The sequence below is a fragment of the Mesocricetus auratus genome, unplaced genomic scaffold (genome assembly GCF_017639785.1).
Source record: "Mesocricetus auratus isolate SY011 unplaced genomic scaffold, BCM_Maur_2.0 Super-Scaffold_4256, whole genome shotgun sequence".
Taxonomy (NCBI): Eukaryota; Metazoa; Chordata; class Mammalia; order Rodentia; family Cricetidae; genus Mesocricetus; species Mesocricetus auratus.
Genome location: NW_024429182.1, coordinates 115,765,883 through 115,783,210, shown reverse-complemented (window position 1 = coordinate 115,783,210; position 17,328 = coordinate 115,765,883). Strand labels below are relative to the sequence as shown.

Below are 17,328 nucleotides of genomic sequence, written 5' to 3'. Positions count from 1 at the left end.
GGTGTAGCCCCCTTTCATGGTCAGAGTCCTTGAGGCCTGCAGACCCTTTGGTTTCACAGGTTGAGTTCAAAGACCCGCGGATGGGGACTCCAGCCAGAGGAGGGATGAGATTGATTACTCTCCACAGCTCCAACACCGCGACCCAGGCTAAGGCCTTAAGCACAGGAAAAATGGGTGCCCTCTACCCTACAGGGAAACAGATGGCTCCAATCTGCCTGAGTGTCTCTCTTAGCTTCAGGTTTCCAAATCTGTGGGTCCCTAAATTGCAGGGCGCGAGGTCAGTTTTGAGATTAGAGAGAGTAAGTAGCTCACTCAGGATGGTGGGGGGTGGATGGGGAGGAACCAGCAGTCTTTGGTCTCCAGACTTCCAGAGCCCCCTTTCCTCAGCCCCACCCTGTTATTGACCTAAAGCTCAAGGATCCCCAAGACAAAGCAGGCACGCTGAGGGCCAGCCTGTGCGGGGAGGGCCAGGAGGGGCCGGGGCTTCCTGGAGCTTCCCAAGCAAGGTCAGTGTGAAGTCCTCAAGGCCAGACCTCTGGTGGGCGGGGCGAAGAGCCTCAGACTTGTACGCGCATCTGTGGCTAAGGGCGGTTTCTCCAGGGACCCAGACGCCAGCTGAACAAACTACCCTCTAAGATTGCTAGTCGAAAACACTACAATTTGGGTGGGATAGCGGGTGATGGATACTACAGCCTTTCCCGTTTTTCAAGGCACCTCCACGGAGCCAGTGATACTTTTATAGGACAGCGCACTTTAACTTGACAAAGGAGCCACGTGCCAATGGCCAGAGCCGCTGCAGCCTTATGCTCGCCCCCGAAGCCGCCCTGGGCCCTCCTTAGGTCCCGAAGATCGATGCTCAAGGACGTCGGAACCGCCACAGATGTCAAGCACCTGTGTCCGACTCAGCGAGGCAGCAGGGACTTCAGCCCGGAGCCTACCTCCGGGTCTTAACAGTAGCCAGTCCGCGGGCGGGAGCCTGGGCTTCTCAGGGTCGCTCCCGGTGCGGGTAGGAAAGGTGTGGACCGAGGAAAGGAAGCTACAGCCCCGCCGGGGTCCCGGTGGACCTGGAGAGCAATGAAGGGCGGGAGGGCCCCCGAAGTGGCTGGCTCTGGGTTCCAGATGCACACCCAAGGGCGTCACTCTCTAGCTTCAGCCACAGAGAGGCTAAGAGAGTCAGCCGGAGTCACACAGCTAGCTAGGCTGGCAGCATGTGAGGGCTACAGTTCTGACATCTTATCCGGGGTCCTCACAGGCCTGGTGCCTGCTGGACGGGCGCACATCCCTTCCCTTGGCTCTGAATCTTGGGGCTGTTGAACCTGGAATTGTTCTTTGGCTAAGAGGACCGGCCTTCCACGAAGTGTAGCTTCGAAGCCTCGCAGTCGCACCCATCCCGGTGCAGCCCGAGGGGCGTGACGTGCCAGGTCTTGGAGCAACGGCTGTCCCTGGTACTAACGTCTGGGACCTGGAGTGGGGTGCGCTCCCACCCCCATGGACTCTGACCACTTCAGAATGAAGTCCTTCCAACTGGCCTCTTAACGGCTGACAGCGCTCCAAGTCTCAAACACTGTGATCTGACAGTGAACGAACCGGGTGGCCCCTGAAGCAGCATTGCTATGTGTCATCGAGCCAGTCCCTTTCCCTGCGCACGCTGGCTGGGCGCCCCTGCGGTCGCGGCCGCGGCCGCGCATGCTCTTGGACGGGCGGTCCCGGGAGCAGGCTGCGGGCGCCCCAGCTGCTTTGCATTGACGCCAGCAGCCGCTGGAGGTCACCGCTGGGGGCTGGGCGCGGCGCGTTGCCGGCAAGACCCGGTCCGGAGCACGGAGCGGAAGCCTCGGCCGCTCAACTCCCGGCTCGCCCGCCCGCCCGCCCGCGCAGCCGCCTCGGCGCTTCTCGACGGCGCGGCCCGAGTGGAGCCGACGCGCTCGCTCGCTCCCCCAGCGCGTCTTCCACCCCGTAGCTCGGGGCGCAGGGGCTGAGGGCTAGGCTTCCCAACGGTCGCCCGACTGGGGGCGCTTACCAGCCGCCCGGCGGGCTGGGGAGCGGGCGGCGCCTCGCGAGCGCCGGTTCCTCGAGAGTCGGACGAGGCGAGGGCGCGGCGGTGCTAACGCGGGCGCGGGCTCGCGGCTCCCGGTGGCGAGAGCGCAAATCTCCTCCCCCGACATTCCCCGGAAGCGCGGTGGCCGCGGCGCGCGCGGCGATGTGAGGGAGACGGCGGCGGCTCCCGCCTCAGGAAGGGCATGTTCGGAGGGGCGTCCGCGGTGCGCCTCCCGCCCCAGCGCCCCCTCCCCACGGCCGTCGCCACCGCGCCCGCAGCGCGATAAAAGAGGTGGCCGCGCTTCCTGACGCGACACCCGCGCTCGCCGCCCGCCCGCTCGCTCGCTCAGGCCGCGATGACAAGGCGCCCTCGGCGGCCCCGAGGCGCCGGGCGGGCCGTTTGCTGACCCGATCGCTGCTGCTCGCCAGCGTGTCCGCCCGCGCCGCCGCCGCCAGCATGGGCTGCACCCCGAGCATTCACATTTCCGACAACCGAGCAGCGAACCTCGGCGTCGGCGAGGACGAGGGCACCCCGGGGCCCGAGCCGCTGTCTAGACAGAGACGGTCGACCGCGCCCGACTCCGACAGCACCAGGCTCGTGGAGCCTCATCCTCGCGACGGCGGTGCCTCGAAGGTGAGCAGCACCGGGAGGGTGGCGGGCGCGGGGTGGCGGGGCCCTCCAGGCGACAGCCGCGGCGGGCGTTCACCGACGCCAGCTGTCCGCTCTGCGACGGGGCTGGCACCCGGCTCTGCTCGAGCCTCGGTGGTGCCTGTTCTTCCCCGGCCGGCCAGGTCGGACGCCTCGAGTCAGTGTCCTCCCAGCGGCCGGGGGCCCCGCGTGGGGCCCCCCCGAGATATTCTGGCACACCCCTGAAACTTTAAACCGGGGTGCACTTGGCTCTTGCGGTTCCCAGAGTAGAAAGGAGAGGGCTGTCCGCTCTGGGAAGGGTCTTGGGTGCGAGCCCTCCCCGCCCCCCCACACACACCTTGCTGAGTTTATCCCAACCTCTGTCCGCTCTTTGCACAGGCGGTTTCACTTTCCCACTTCTTTGGGGCTTGTTGAAATGTAACCTGGAACATCGGTTTGGCTTCACTGCACATGTTATCTGGAGTTCAGGTTTTATTAGCACACGTGTGGTATTTAAAGCCTATGTAATTAGAAAATACTCCTGGAGCATTTGAAGGAGTCGGCAGGGCAAAGTTAATCTTTTATGGAGGCCTGGGACTTAGAGGGGTTTGTTGTTGTTTTGCATTGCGTGTCGTCCCCAATGCCTTTTGCCTCTGCTTTTATCAAAAGTTTCGAGGGCTAAGGTTTTCCAAAGGAAAGATAAAAGTTCACCGAGGCACATGGCAGCAGCTTTCCGCTCACATTTGGGATTTTAGAGCAACACCTCACGCTTCGGTTTGTGTTTCCTTAAGGTAGGAAAACAAACTCCTGGTGGGCTCGGCTGCCGTGTTTGAAAAGCCCCTCGTTACTAGCAAGTTTTAAAATCAATATTCTTGCTTACTGAGTACTGAAGGACGTAGCTGATTTGCCTGCGTTACATTCCCAGCTATCACTATGGTACTTTTTCTGCATGAAAGGGAAGGTCTTGTTCAGCTCCCATGCTGGAGAGATTGCCCCGCCCTACCAATACTTTGAGTGAAAATTCAGCCTTCTGATTATCAAAAGTGACATTCTTTCTCCCGTAGTTTCTTTAAAGAAACCTGTGGCAATCAAGAGTTTAGACTGCTCGGCCTTTGCTTTTGATGAGAAACTTACCTAACAGACTTAGCAAACTAGGGAATGTGGGACCCTTACCAACTGTCACAGTTTTGACCCAAACCTAACAGTGGGTTTGTTTGTTTTCATTAGTCAATATTAAATTCCAAAGCCGGCCTTTCAGTGAGACACCTTACTGCATACAGGCCTTTTTGTGGTGGCCTGGTTGTCTTACACATCCTATTAGTCATCTTGTGGACATCTCCTGTGCAGCAGTTTACTCTCGGCCACTCTGTTTTCCGGGTTTCAGAGTTCCTAGTCCAAGTACTCGGTGCTGACAGACCTGTGTCTGTGTGTTACGGCCCAGACAGTAGCTCATCCTCACAGTGGGTAGCCCCATGGCATGCATACAGTAGGCGCTAAATAACTGTTGAGTTTACTGTTAACTCACTGGTACTTTAAGATAGGCTTGCAATTAGCATTTACAGGGGAGAAGAGAAATTGCAACTGATCGAGAACCCCTCCCACACTCTTATTCCTGAGCTGTCCATACTGCTGCTGTATGATTAGTTTAGGCCTGTCAGGTAATAGAGCAAAGTAATTACAGCTTCTCTTTAGTTCAGTGTTTTTCCCTCAAATTAAGACTTAAATGTGCTCTGAAAGTTGAAAAACACATGTCAGAGAGGAAAAGCTTTAGCATGATCAAATTACAACTCACTTGCCTCTTTATTAATATTTTTTGTTTTATTTTTCAAGACAGAGTTTCTGTGTAACAATCCTGGCTGTCCCGGAACTGGCTCTGTAGATCAGGCTGGCCTTGAAATCACTGAGATCCACCTGCCTCTGCCTCCTGAGTGCTGGGATTAAAGGCGTGCGCCAACACCTCCCAGCTCTTTATTAATACGATTAAAATTTTTTGAGCTGGGAGCTTGAAGATGGCTTAGATGGTAGAGTGTCAGGCAAGAATGAAGACAGTGTTGAGATCCCCAGTACCCATTCCCCTTAACCCCAGTGCTGTGGCTGGGGTGGGGTGGAGATAGGCGGATCCCCTCAGCTTGCTGTCCGGGTGGGGTAACCATTCAGTGAGCTCTGGGTTCAGTGAGAGAGCTTGTCTCAAAAGACAAGTAGACAGCCCATAGAGGTGGCCCTCCGGCCTCCACATGCAGTCATGCAGGCACATGGGCACAAATACATGTGTTCGTGCATGTATTCATTCTTTAAAATGCAGACTCATTTGTATATTTGAGTGAATTTAAACAAGAAATTCAGTGTAGGAAGTTTTATATTCCTATAGCATACATTAAATAGATCCTCAGAGTTGCTGGAAGACTGATTAAATACATTTCAGATTGAACAGTGTATGTTTACGCTGTAATACATTTCATAGGTAATTCTATGCAGCAATCTGAGGACTGTTAACAAGTATTACATGAATACAGGGTTCCATGATCAAATCAATTTGAGGAACTCAGTGAGTTCAGCAAAGATCCCCCCTCTCTCCTTCTGTCCCCGCTTTCTCTTTTTTCCTTCTGACCGTGTTTTGGTGTGGTACCCACAGTGGCCTGGAACTTGGGGACCTGCTGCTTCAGCTTCCCGCCTTTCTGGTGTACTATAGAGGCATGTCCCTATGTCCCTAAAACTGGTTTCAGCCAAGAGTTTTTGTTTTGTTTTGTTTTGTTTTAATATATATGCAGGACTTGTCAGAATCAACTTCTTAAAATATCTTGTGATCTTTCAAAGGGTGTTTAGAGTTGCATTCCTAGATCTGATTGATTATCCAGTCCCTTTCTTAGGGTTCTGTTGTAGGCAAGCCAGGATAAGCTCTGATTCCTTCCAAGAGATTATAGTATTCAAAATACAAGAAATATACCTAACAGTAGAACTCAACAAATACAGTTTAGTTCTAAATGATTCCCAAGGCGCTTTAGGATCTGGTGATACATTGGGAGGTGAGTGTCTGCACCTATGTGAGCATTACTGAAGATACTCTGGTTGTTTATTTATCCAGGAGTTACATAACCTGTGCGGTTACAGACAATGAACGCTCACACTTTTATTTTCAGTCAGGGCGAGCTTTTTTTTGTTTTTGTTTTTGTTTTTGCTTTTCGAGACAGGGTTTCTCTGTATTGTTTTGGAGCCTGTCCTGGAACTGGCTCGGTAGACCAGGCTGGTCTTGAACACACAGAGATCCGCCTGCTTCTGCCTCCCGAGTGCTGGGATTAAAGGTGTGCGCCACCAACTCCCAGCCAGGGTGAGCTTTAACAGTAACTTTCAATATTGTGTTGTCAGTTTTTAGATTGACTCTGTCTCCTTTTTCCTTAGCGGGGACTCGGGGTACCCTTGAAACATTTGGTGTTGGGGAAGGGTGGTAGAGAGGGTCTATTCACAAACACCCAAGGGACTGCGGATGGATGATTGGTGTCCCCTGCTGTCAGCTGTCCTCAGCTCTGTGAGGTGGGAAGGCATACCTGTTGATGCTGTCTTCCCTAGGCCTGGTACACAGCAGACTTTCCGTAAACAGTTGTTGGACAGGATTGTGTGAAACAGGCTGTAGAAGTGCAAAGTCTCCCTGCTCACATAAAGGAGAGATAGGCAAGAGTCTTTAACTAGATTGTTTTTGTGGTCATCTCTGGCTGTTGTTCCCCAGAGAATTGTACCCAGGGGATAGGATATGTCTATCCTAGTGAGTCTTGTACCCAGGGGATAGGGTGTCCATCCTAGTGAGCCTTGTACCCAGGGGATAGGGTATGTCCGTCCTAGAATTTGTCTGTCCTAGTGAGCCTTGCTGTTTGTGGTTATTTCTTGTTTGTTTTGTGAGACCAGGCCGCACTATGTAGCTCTGGCCTCGAACTCACAGAGATCCACCCTCCTCTGCCTCCTGAGTGCTGGGATTGAAGATGTGGCCTCCACTTCTGCTTCATGTTTTTCTGAAGTCGTAAGGATTAGTGTGGCTGGTGGGCAGTACACTGCAGGACTGACTATGTGGTGCACATTCACTCTGACCACGAGTTAGGATCGCTACCAGAGCTCCCTCCCTCAGGGTCTGCAGATGTCCCAGCTGGTCTGACTCTTACCCCTTGTCCTCTAATTCGCTTCTTCCCCCTTTGCTTTCCTCTGACTTTCATGGTCTTCCTCTCCCTCCTCCCAGTCTTCCTCCTCGTTTCTTCCTCCCAACTCCCTTTCTCCACAGAACTGGCCAAACTAGCCAGTTTTGTCAACCAAAATAAGCTGACGTCTTAGCTATAAAATAATTATTATCGTCTATATTAGAACAAAATTGGTTGCCTGCTGTTAATTTATAAACAATCACATCTATGTTTGTTAAAGCAGTCTTCTCTTGCCATGCCAGCTGATTTTGTTTCTCCACTGAAATTTACTGACAGTTTCCCTCTGACAGTGTAGTTGAGAAAATGAGATCTAATTTTGTGCTCCTATTGGGATATGATACAGTTTATCCTAGGAGGGCGGGATGGGGAGTTGCACACTATTGTGTTCTTATGACTTCCCATATATATAGAGTCTTTTGCCAGGCTTAGCTATGAAGAACTAAAAAAAATTGCTTGAACTCTTGTTAGGTATATAAAATGCTTTATGTTGGTAATCACCTATATCATAATATTTCAAAAATATTTCCCACTCTCAGAGAAACACTCAGTAACTTGGCAGAGTAACAAAAACAGATAGCACATGAAAAGGGAATTGCTTTAATTTAGGCAAACATAAATACATGTAAATTAAGATTAGGTAACAAGCTTTAAAATATATATACACCAAGCAACTGTAATGTGTGTCTGTATAATCACAATACTTACTGTCATTACCACCATAGATCTCATTGTGATTGTAAGAATGATATTATGTCAGAATTCAACCTTGATCTTTTCCATACTGAAGTGAAGTTTCCGATGGGGCCTGTGGTCCCTTTTGGCATTTATGTTCCTTTTGAAGTGGTTTGGGGGATACTGGTTCTCTCTTATATGACTTTGCCATTTAGATTGAGTTCTTAAGGTGGGGGGAACGGTGGGGGGCTGACATCTCAGAATAACCTAAAATGCTTCAGAGGACAGAATATTTCAGAGTTAAAACAAAAAGTAAAATTAAGGAGCAGAGGAGAAGTGAGGATAGGAGTAAGCCCCGGGAGTCTGGCCAAGGCTGGTGGTTTCTCAGTAGTGAGATAATACGGGTGATGGATTTGTTCTTGGAATGCAGGCTGTCTCTATTAGTAACCCTTGTCATTTCTTGGATGCTCTCTACTCTGTAAGTCTTGTACTTGTGCTAGACGTGTTACAGATGATATCTCCTTTAATCTTTGCAACCTTGTGAGATGGCTGCCGTCACTTTCTCCTTTGCAGATAAGATACCAGTGGTTTGAGACTCACTCAGGGCCATATAATCAAGCTGGACTCAGAACTCAGAACACATTATTCCTGGCTCTCAACCTCTAGACTGTTTCTCTCTCTGTCTCTCTCTCTCCCTCTCTCTGTCTCTCTCTCTCTCTGTCTCTCTGTCTCTCTCTCTCTGTCTGTCTCTCTCTCGAGACAGGGTTTCTTTGTGGCTTTGGAGGCTGTCCTGGAACTAGCTTTTGTAAACCAGGCTGGGTCTCGAACTCACAGAGATCCACCTGCCTCTGCCTCCCAAGTGCGGGGATTAAAGACGTGCGCCACCACAGCCCTGGCCTACTGTTGCTGTCTTAACTGCCTATTTCATTCCCCCTCCCATGGATTGGCCAGTGGTTCTCATAACCACTCTGAGGGATAAACAATACTTTCACACAGGGGTAGACTAAGATTATTAGAAAACATGGATATTCACATTAAGATTCATAACAATAGCAAAATTACAGTTATAAAGTAACAAAAATAATTTTATGACTGGGGATCAAAACAACATGAGGAATATTAAAGGGTCTTAGTATTAGGAAGAGAACTACTGCACTACGCTATAAATGAATTAAGTCACCTGTGTTTTTTGTTTGTTTATTAAAGATCATTTGTTTATTTTTTATTCTTTAAAAATTTATTTTATGTGCATTGGTATGAAGGTGTCAGATCCCCTGGAACTGGAGTTACAGACAGTTGTGAGCTGCCTTATGGGTGCTGGGAATTGAACCTGGGTCTTCTGGAAGAGCAGCCAGTGCTCTTAACAGCTGAGCCATCTCTCCAGTCCCCTTATTAATTTATTTAATGTGTCTGAGTGTATATCTATGCACCATACTCAGTGCAGTGCTCAAGGAGGCCAGAATATGTTCGATTCCCTGGAACTAGAGTTACACGAAGTTGTGAGTCACTGATATGGGTGCTAGGAACTGAACCTGGATGCTTTGAAAGAGCAGCCAGTGCTCTTAAGCACTGAGTCGTCTCTCCAGCCTCAGTTATCTGAGTTTTAATGGAGTGTCCTGAATTTGTATTTCTATAATGTTTGGTGTTCACTTATTGAGAAAGTTGGTTATGGCCCTGCTTTAAGTTCCCTGTGTTTGTGAAAGTTGTAGCTAGTTTAGTCCTGTCCCAGATATCCTCAAAATTAGCTGCCCTTTCTCCAGTCTGTCCTCTTTGCTGTCTGAAACCAGCTGATGAATCTCTAGGGATTGTTTCCCTTATCCCTCCTCAGGCTACAGACTGCCTTCCTTAGCTTGGCCCTCCAGGAGCTATGTGTTCCCTTTAATCTTTGCCCAGTGTGCTCCTCCCGCAAGGCTTACATGTGGGCATCCTCCCAGAGTTACTCCAAGTCAAACCAAAAGCTTTGGTGAGCCCCTGGCAGGGCTTGCACTTTAAAGGCCTAGAATTACTTCTTGAGGCCTTTGCCTAGAGTACAGGCTGCTCCAGGACAAGGACTGTGCCCTAGTTTCATGAATAAATAACCCAGGCTTTAAGTCCGGTAGAGCTTTTTATTCACATTCCCTAGGTCTATCTCATCTTATTTAAAGTTAACAAAAATGGTTAGGGTGTGTTGCACGTGTCTTAACAAAAAGCCAGAATACCCTTGAGCCAGTGATTAATCTGTCAGGTTATTAGTAAACTTTTGTCTCCAGTTTTGGCCATGTTTAAGCTGAGCAATGTTTCTGGGTCCCCTCCTTCTGCTCTACTTTTGTTCTTCTCTGCTTGGTAGGAAGTGGTGGAATATCATGTTAGAGCACTGTTTTGACAAGTTTTATGCTGCTGTTTCTCAGCTACAAGCATGAAATGTAGTCTGCCCATCCACGTAGACAGGAAGGATGTTGCAAATCTCACACAACTTTGGTGTGACTTCAGAGGACTCAGAGGTGCGGACTCGCCCGCGCTTTTGCTCTGTATGCCTTGGAAACATACCTTCCTGTTTCTTGAGCTCATCTTCTTTCACTCTCTTTACATCCTACACGATGGCTTCAGTTCCTTTCCCCTTGCTAGTGGATAGCCCAGAGCCACCCGCCCCTATGCTGTCCATAGGTGTTTGGAGATAATGGCAGCTCCCCAGTGAATTGATATGGAAAGAGAATAGGAGGAGAGGCTAGAGACAGGACTGACATCCACTTTATCAAGGGTTGGTTCTATGATTGGCAGGTCCTGATCTTGCATTTTCTCAACTGTAGAAGGAGACTAGGGAAGGGCAGGGATTTGGCTCCATGGCTCAGTGGTAAAGCAATTATCTAGCATGTGGCAGGGCCTGGGTTCAATCTCCAGCAACTCCTCTCTCGTACACAGATAAAAGAAAAAACAAAGAGGCTAGAATACCTGCCTTATGGTGAGATTACTTAAATGTCTTTAAAAGTGTTTTATTAAAGCATGTAAGGACTGACCATTTTCATACCCTCCCCCCTCCCGTCAGTGCTAGTGATGAAACCTGGGACTTTGTGAATTCTAAGACATGCCTTTTCTTCTTTGTTATGTATTTTAAATTTGTGTGTGTGTTTGCTTGTTCATACCATGGTATGTGTGTAGAGGTCAGAGAACAGCTATGGGCATTGATGTTCTTCCACCATGTGGATCCTAGGGACTAAATTCAGGTAGTCATGATTGGCAGCAAGAGCTTTTACCCACTGAGCAACAGAGGCAGATGACCGCCCCCCTCCTCTCTTTCTTTCAGGATTTATTTAGGCTGGAAGTTGTGGCACACACCTTTAATTCCAGCATTCAGGAGGCAGAGGCAGGTATATCTCTGTGAGTTCAAGGCCAGCCTGGTCTACAGAGTAAGTTGCCAGACAGCAATTGCTACATAATGAAACCCTATCTCAGAAAAAAAAATTGTGTGTGTGTGTGTCTGTCTGTCTGTCTGCACCTGAGTGCAGGTATTAGAGGTGACCAGAGGCATTGGATCCTCTGGAGTTGTAGTTATAGGCAGTTGTGAGCCACCTGACGTAAATGACAGGAACTGAACTTGGGTCCTTGCAAGCGTAGTACTCACTCTTAGTTTCTGAGCCATCTCACCACCCCCAAAGGACACTCTTCTTGAAGACATGTCTCTTTGTTTTTTTAGATCTATTTTTATTTTCAGTGTGTGTGTGTGTGTGTATGTTTTGCTAGCATATATATCTGTGCACCATGTGCATGCAGTAATTGTAGATGCCAGAAGGTGGTGTTAGATCTCTCAGAACTGGAGTTTACAGACAGTTGTTAGCCTCTGTGTGGGTGCTGGGAATTAAACCTGTGGGGTGTGTGTGTGTGTGTGTGTGTGTGTGTGTGTGTGTGTGTGTGTGTGTATGTGTGTCTTCGTCTTCAGGTAAGGAAGGTCTCAGTAAACAAGTTCCATAAGACATTTATGATAAAGGGGAAGGTAATAAAATTAAACTAATTTAAAAATACAGATCTCATCAAAAGAGAATGAAAAGTAGTGTCACTGACTCAAAGATATTTGTAATGCGTAATATTAATAAAGGATCAGTATTCAAAATAAGTACAGTTTTTCTAATTCAGTAAGAAAAAGACAGCCATTTGAAAAATGGGCAGATTTGAAGGGACATGTCATTAAAAGAGGGAATTAAGCCAGTGGGGGGTGACACATGCTTTTAATCCCAACACTGGGAGGCAGAGGCAAGCAGATCTCTGTATCTCTCTGAGTTCAAGGCCAGCCTGGTCTACAGAGCTAGTTCTAGGACAGCCAGGGCAACACAAAGAAACCCTATCTAGAAAAAAAGGAAACTAAATTGCTAATAAATCTACAAAAGGAGTGTTTCAATGTTATTTGGGAAATACAACTATAAGTACAGTGAAGTAAGAGTTTTAGATATTTTTAGGCCCATTAAGTTGGCAAACCTTTACAAATCTGACCGTGTTCGAGGAACTCCTGGGTACTGCACAGAGGATAAGAGGTGAGTGGCCTGAAATCAGGACAAGGAGTGTGAAGTCCATTTTATAAACCTCATAGAGCTCCAGAGCTTTTTAATTTCCAGAAGGACAGTGAAGTGATAGATATATTTCACAAGGATCGTCTCAGGCAGAAATTACAGTGATGCTTGGAAGGAAAGCCAGGGGTGGGGCACTGTTGAGTTCCTGTTGCCATAGTCCAGGCATAAAATACAATCAGGTGTAACTAACATCTGTTCAGTGGTTTGGCGATGGAGGGAATGAGCAAAGGGAGATCTGATTGACTAAGGACAGATTGGATTTGGGGAATGGGGGGGAAGGAAGTGGGGGGTGACTCAGGTTGGGGTTTACCAGTTTAGAGGGGTTGTGATAACACGCCACAATTTGTACAGTGCTCTGTGGCTTGCTAATGCTACGTCTGCACAACACCTCATTTGGTGTTCTCCAAGCCCCTGTGAAGTAGAACGGAGGGATTTTATTTCCCTTGTTTAGGATTGAAAAAGAAGCAGATATCAAAAGAGAGAATGACTTGTCCAGCCTGGTGATGACTAGTCAGTCGCAGAAGCAGGTTCACTATGTCAGCGTAGGGTAGATGCCAGTGCAAGGAGAGCTCAGGGAGGCTTTTGTTTTCTATAAAAGCCATTCTTTGCTCATTTTATAAAACTACACTTCTGCTTTTTCTCATGTAAGTTCTGCTTATTGCAGGGAACTTGAAAAATATACAAAATAACAAGTATCATTTAAATTACAAAATCACTTAAACTGCACCCAAGTACTAGACTATAGGTTCTGTGTTCTCTCTTATTATGAAAGCACTGTTTATGCATTATAGAAAGTAAGCAAACGCTACAGTGTAGTTTTCACCACATTGAAATTATTTGCTGCAACATGTTAGTATGTATATTTATTTTTTACTGAAATTTGATCATATAACATATAATTGTAGTTCATTTATGCTAGAGAAGGGACCTAGGGCCTTGTGTGTACTCTGCCACTGAGCTACACTCTGCTTATACTTAAAAACTAGTTAGGGCCTGGAGAAATGTCTCAGTGGTTGGGAGTGCATACTGCTTGTGTAGAGGACCCAGGTTCTGTTCCTAGCTCCCAACTCAGGGAGGCTCACAGTCACCTTAACTCCAGCTCTAAAGGATCTGATGCCTAGGAAACTCTGGTCTTCTTGTAGATCTGCACCCCTGCACAATGCTTAAACAGATATACACATAACTAAAAATAAAATCTTTTAAAAATGACTGTGAACAAGTTTATGATTTTAATAGCTTTAGGTATACAGTTCCTTAGTGTTAAGTACATTCACAGAGTTGTGTGGCTGTTAACATAAGCCAACTAGCTCTGGGACACATCCAAAGTAATAACTGCTAAGTCTTCTCTCTGCCCTGGAAAACTCCATTTTACTTTCTGACTCTATTAATTTGACTACTCCAGATACAGATTTTTTTTTTTTGGTACTGGCTTATTTCACTTAATATAATGTTCTCAAGGCTCATTTCTCTTATAGTATTTATCAGAAATTATTTCCTTTTTAAGGTTGAATTATATCCTATTGTATGTGTTAACACGTTGTTTATGTACCCACTGATGAGCACTTTGATTGCCTCTATCCTTTGACAGTTGATAGGAACACAAATATACACATATCTATTTGAGTCCTTTCAATTCTTTTGGATATATATCCATAAATGGAACTCTCCTTAATTTTTAAAGGTACTGCCTTTAAATAAATACATATTATTTGACAGTATGTTTTTTTCATCTGATAATCTGCACATTTGTATTTCATTAGTTTGTAAAAACAGTATTTACTGCCTACGTTATAGCTTACTAGTGTCCTTTGTAATTCATAAAGGTCCTGCATTGTGTCTTCTTACGAGCCTTCACTTCTTTAATCGGGAACATACACATACCCTTCTTGAAGAGACCCTACCAGTCATGCCCAAACTTGCTTCCCTTTGTGTGTGCAGTGTGTACTGGGTACAAGTCTGTGTGTGAGCAGAAGCCAGGAGGGTCTCAGGTGTTCTCTGATCACTTTCTGAGTTACTCATCGAGGAAAGGTCTCTCCCTGAACCTGGGCTTGCATTTTTTAAGCTAGGCTGGCAACCAGCAAATCCCAGCAATGCCCTCACAGTGCTGGGGTTACAGGCACATGTGAGACCATCTCTAGCTTATAGTAGGTGCTGGGATCTGAATTCAGATCCTTAAGTTGCACAACAAGCTCCACTAACCACTGAGTCATCTTTTTAGCCCCATACTTCTGTATGTCTTATAAATCGGAGGTTGTATCTAAAATAAATTGAAGTTAAATATTTTGTTTAGACTGTATTGTTGGTGATTTGTGAATTGTATCAGAAGACCAAGTTTGATTGAGCCACTATTACAGACACTCAGGTTGAATGGGTCAGGGTGACTGCTGTGTCTCCCCTGATGTTGAGCCTTGCTCCTGTTACAGTCTGGATGATTGACTGCCCCTAAAGATACACATGTTAAAGACTTGGGCATTGATTGGTCTCTGGTGCTGTTGGGAAGTGATGGAACCTTTAGCAGACAAGGACTTAATAGGAGAGAAGTAAGGCATGGAGAGCATGCCTTTGAAGGAGATATTGGGACCTCAACCCTTCCTTTAATTTTCTTTTTGCCTCTTGGCTGCCAAGAGGTGAACAGTTTGCTCTTCCTCTGCCACCATGAAGCAATAGTGCCAACTGGCCATGAATGGAAACCTTTCAAACCATAAGCCAAAACAAATCTTTCTACCCTGTGAGTTGTTTTGTTGCAGTATTTGGCACTGTATAACTGTTCACCATCAGCAGTTCATCTATGACTTTTTCCTTTAAGAAGGAGCTGATAATTATTATCAAAATAATTCTGATTAGAGTTCATGATGTTTTTTAAATTTGGTTCCTTTTCTACATATACCTTTTTTTCTTTTTACATTTGTTTATTTGTGTGTATATATATTACATACAATATTCATATTAAAATTACTTTTTTCCTTTTGTGTACAGACATTTTTATTCTTTTATTTTTGAGACAGGGTTTCTCTGTGTAACAGCCCTGGCTGTCCTGGAACTCGCTTTGTATGTAGACCAGGCTGGCCTCGAACTCACCTGCCTCTGTCTTCTGCATACTGGGATTAAAGATGCGCACCACCACTGCCCAGCTGTGTATAGACATTTTTAATGAAAATAGTGTTGTTGTTTTGGTGGTATGAAGGCTTTAAGCACTCTACCACTGAGCTATATATACTACCAGACCTAAATGTATACTTTGAGTAAATACTTATGGATGGCTTTATGTCTTGACTTTAAAACTTAGCAATAAGTTGCAGCTGTTTCCCATACCATTAAGTTTTTTCCCCCCAAAGTATAACTTACATTATTAATGCTGCCATGTATGTACTACTTATCATAAGTCTTTTCGCATCTGTGGTCCTTTTCTTGGATTTATTCTTAGAAGTTTGAATCTACCTTAATTTAAAAATCAATTATGTTAGGTCAAATTTTAAAACATTTTGGTACAGTCTAATGAAAAACTTTGCATTGTATTTAAAAATTGTATTTGTAAACCTGGCTCAGACGAGTTACATTTTATTGAACATTTCATTTTTTATAAGAATTGTTTTCCTGGTTTTTGTTTGTTTAGTTTTTGAGACAGGGTTTCTCTGTGTAGCCCTGGCTGCCCTGGAACTTGCTCTGTAGACCAGACTGGCCTCAAACTCATGAGATCTGCCTGACTCTGCCTCTGGATTACTGGGATTTGTGCTGTCACTGCCCAGCAGAAATTTCTTGCATAATAGAACCTTTGACTTGATCATACTTGAGAGGAAACTGAAACTGTAAGAAATTTAGACAGCATGTCCAGAATTACACTGCATGCAATGGAGAGCCAGGATAAGAATCTCATATTAACAGTCTGCCCTGTGTCCCCTGGCACTTTGTCCTTTCTTTTTAAAAATTTCCTCTCCAGCTATATCAGGGATTGGGGATAGTATGTCATGTGTGTGAGAATCCTGAAATTTGCAGGCAAATGGATGGCACTAGAAGAAGCCATCCTGAGTAAGGTGACACAGTCACAAAAAGAGAAACATGGCATGTACTGTCTCATATATGGATTTTAGACTTAGATCTGGGGAGTGCCAGCCTACAATCCCATGGCCAGAGAGTCTGGGAAACAGAACCTTCATTCAATGGCTGATGGAAGCAGAGGCAGACTCCCACGGCTAAGCACTGAGCTGAACTCAAGAAATCCAGTGACAGAGAGGGAGGACTGATGACCAAAGGGGTTAAGACTGGGCTGGTTTAACCCCCAGAAACAGCTGACCTAACAAGGGTTAGCTCTTGAATCCCAGGCTGATGCTTGGGAATCCAGCATGGGACTGATCAAGACCACCTGAATGTGGGTGTCAGTGAGGAGGCCTAGGTAATCTATTGAGCTCAAGGTAGTAGATCAGTATTTATCCCGGGTGAACAAATGGACTTTGGGCTCCCATCCAACAATGTGAGATGCACTCTCAGCCTGGACTCTTGGGGGAGGGTCTAGGCCCTGCCCTGGATGAAATGACAGACTATGGACACCCCATAGAGGGCCTCACCCTCCCTGGGGAAATGAGGGGATATTGGGGGGGTTGGTGGGAGGGCACTGGAGGAGAGGGACCTGGAATTGACATGTGAAGCAACCTTGTTTCTAATTTAAATTTAAATAAAAGAATAATAAAAAAGAAACAGGGTCTTGAAAAGCCAAAAGGTCCAGATGAGGTGAGCTGAAGTAAAACTTTGCTTGGGGATGAAGAAGGCAGAGCTTGTGGTCCAGCAGGGTTTCAGAGGCTCAGAGGACATTTTTGCAGGCACTGACAGTTAACTGGGGAGTAGCATATAGTTGTTTTCAGTGATGGTGGGAAACAGGAATCTCTAGTTTTTGGAGACTAAGAATTAGAAAGTACTTGAACTCACTATGGGCTTTCTCTCTTCACATTATCTCTGGCTTCATAAATTTTCACATAGTAAATAAATTTCTTTTCTTTCTTTCTTTCTTTCTTTTTTTTGGTTTTTCGAGACAAGGTTTCTCTGTATTGTTTTGGACTGTGTCCTGGAACTCACTTGGTAGACCAGGCTGGTCTCGAACTCACAGAGATCCACCTGCCTCTGCCTCCCGAGTGCTGGGATTAAAGGCGTGCGTCACCAATGCCCGGCTGTAAATAAATTTCTTATTATCTTCTTTCTCATTCAACGTACATTTCCCCCTAATATTTACAGTGGGCTGGGTACTGTCCTAGGTCTTTTTTTTTTTTAAAGCAATGTGAAGATG

General features: G+C 46.4%; 1 protein-coding gene across 2 annotated transcripts in view; it reads left to right on the top strand.

The window, feature by feature from the left end:
- Positions 1–17,328, top strand: part of Pde8a (phosphodiesterase 8A) — a 153,475-nt gene that overhangs the window by 17,784 nt on the left and 118,363 nt on the right. The window contains exon 1 of one of the 2 annotated variants that reach the window (XM_040729461.1): positions 2,492–2,668. The exons of the other annotated variant lie outside the window; for it this stretch is intronic. Coding sequence (XP_040585395.1) covers positions 2,492–2,668 — 177 coding nt within the window. Of the gene's footprint in view, positions 1–2,491; positions 2,669–17,328 lie in introns of those variants that run through there. 2 annotated transcript variants of the gene reach the window in all.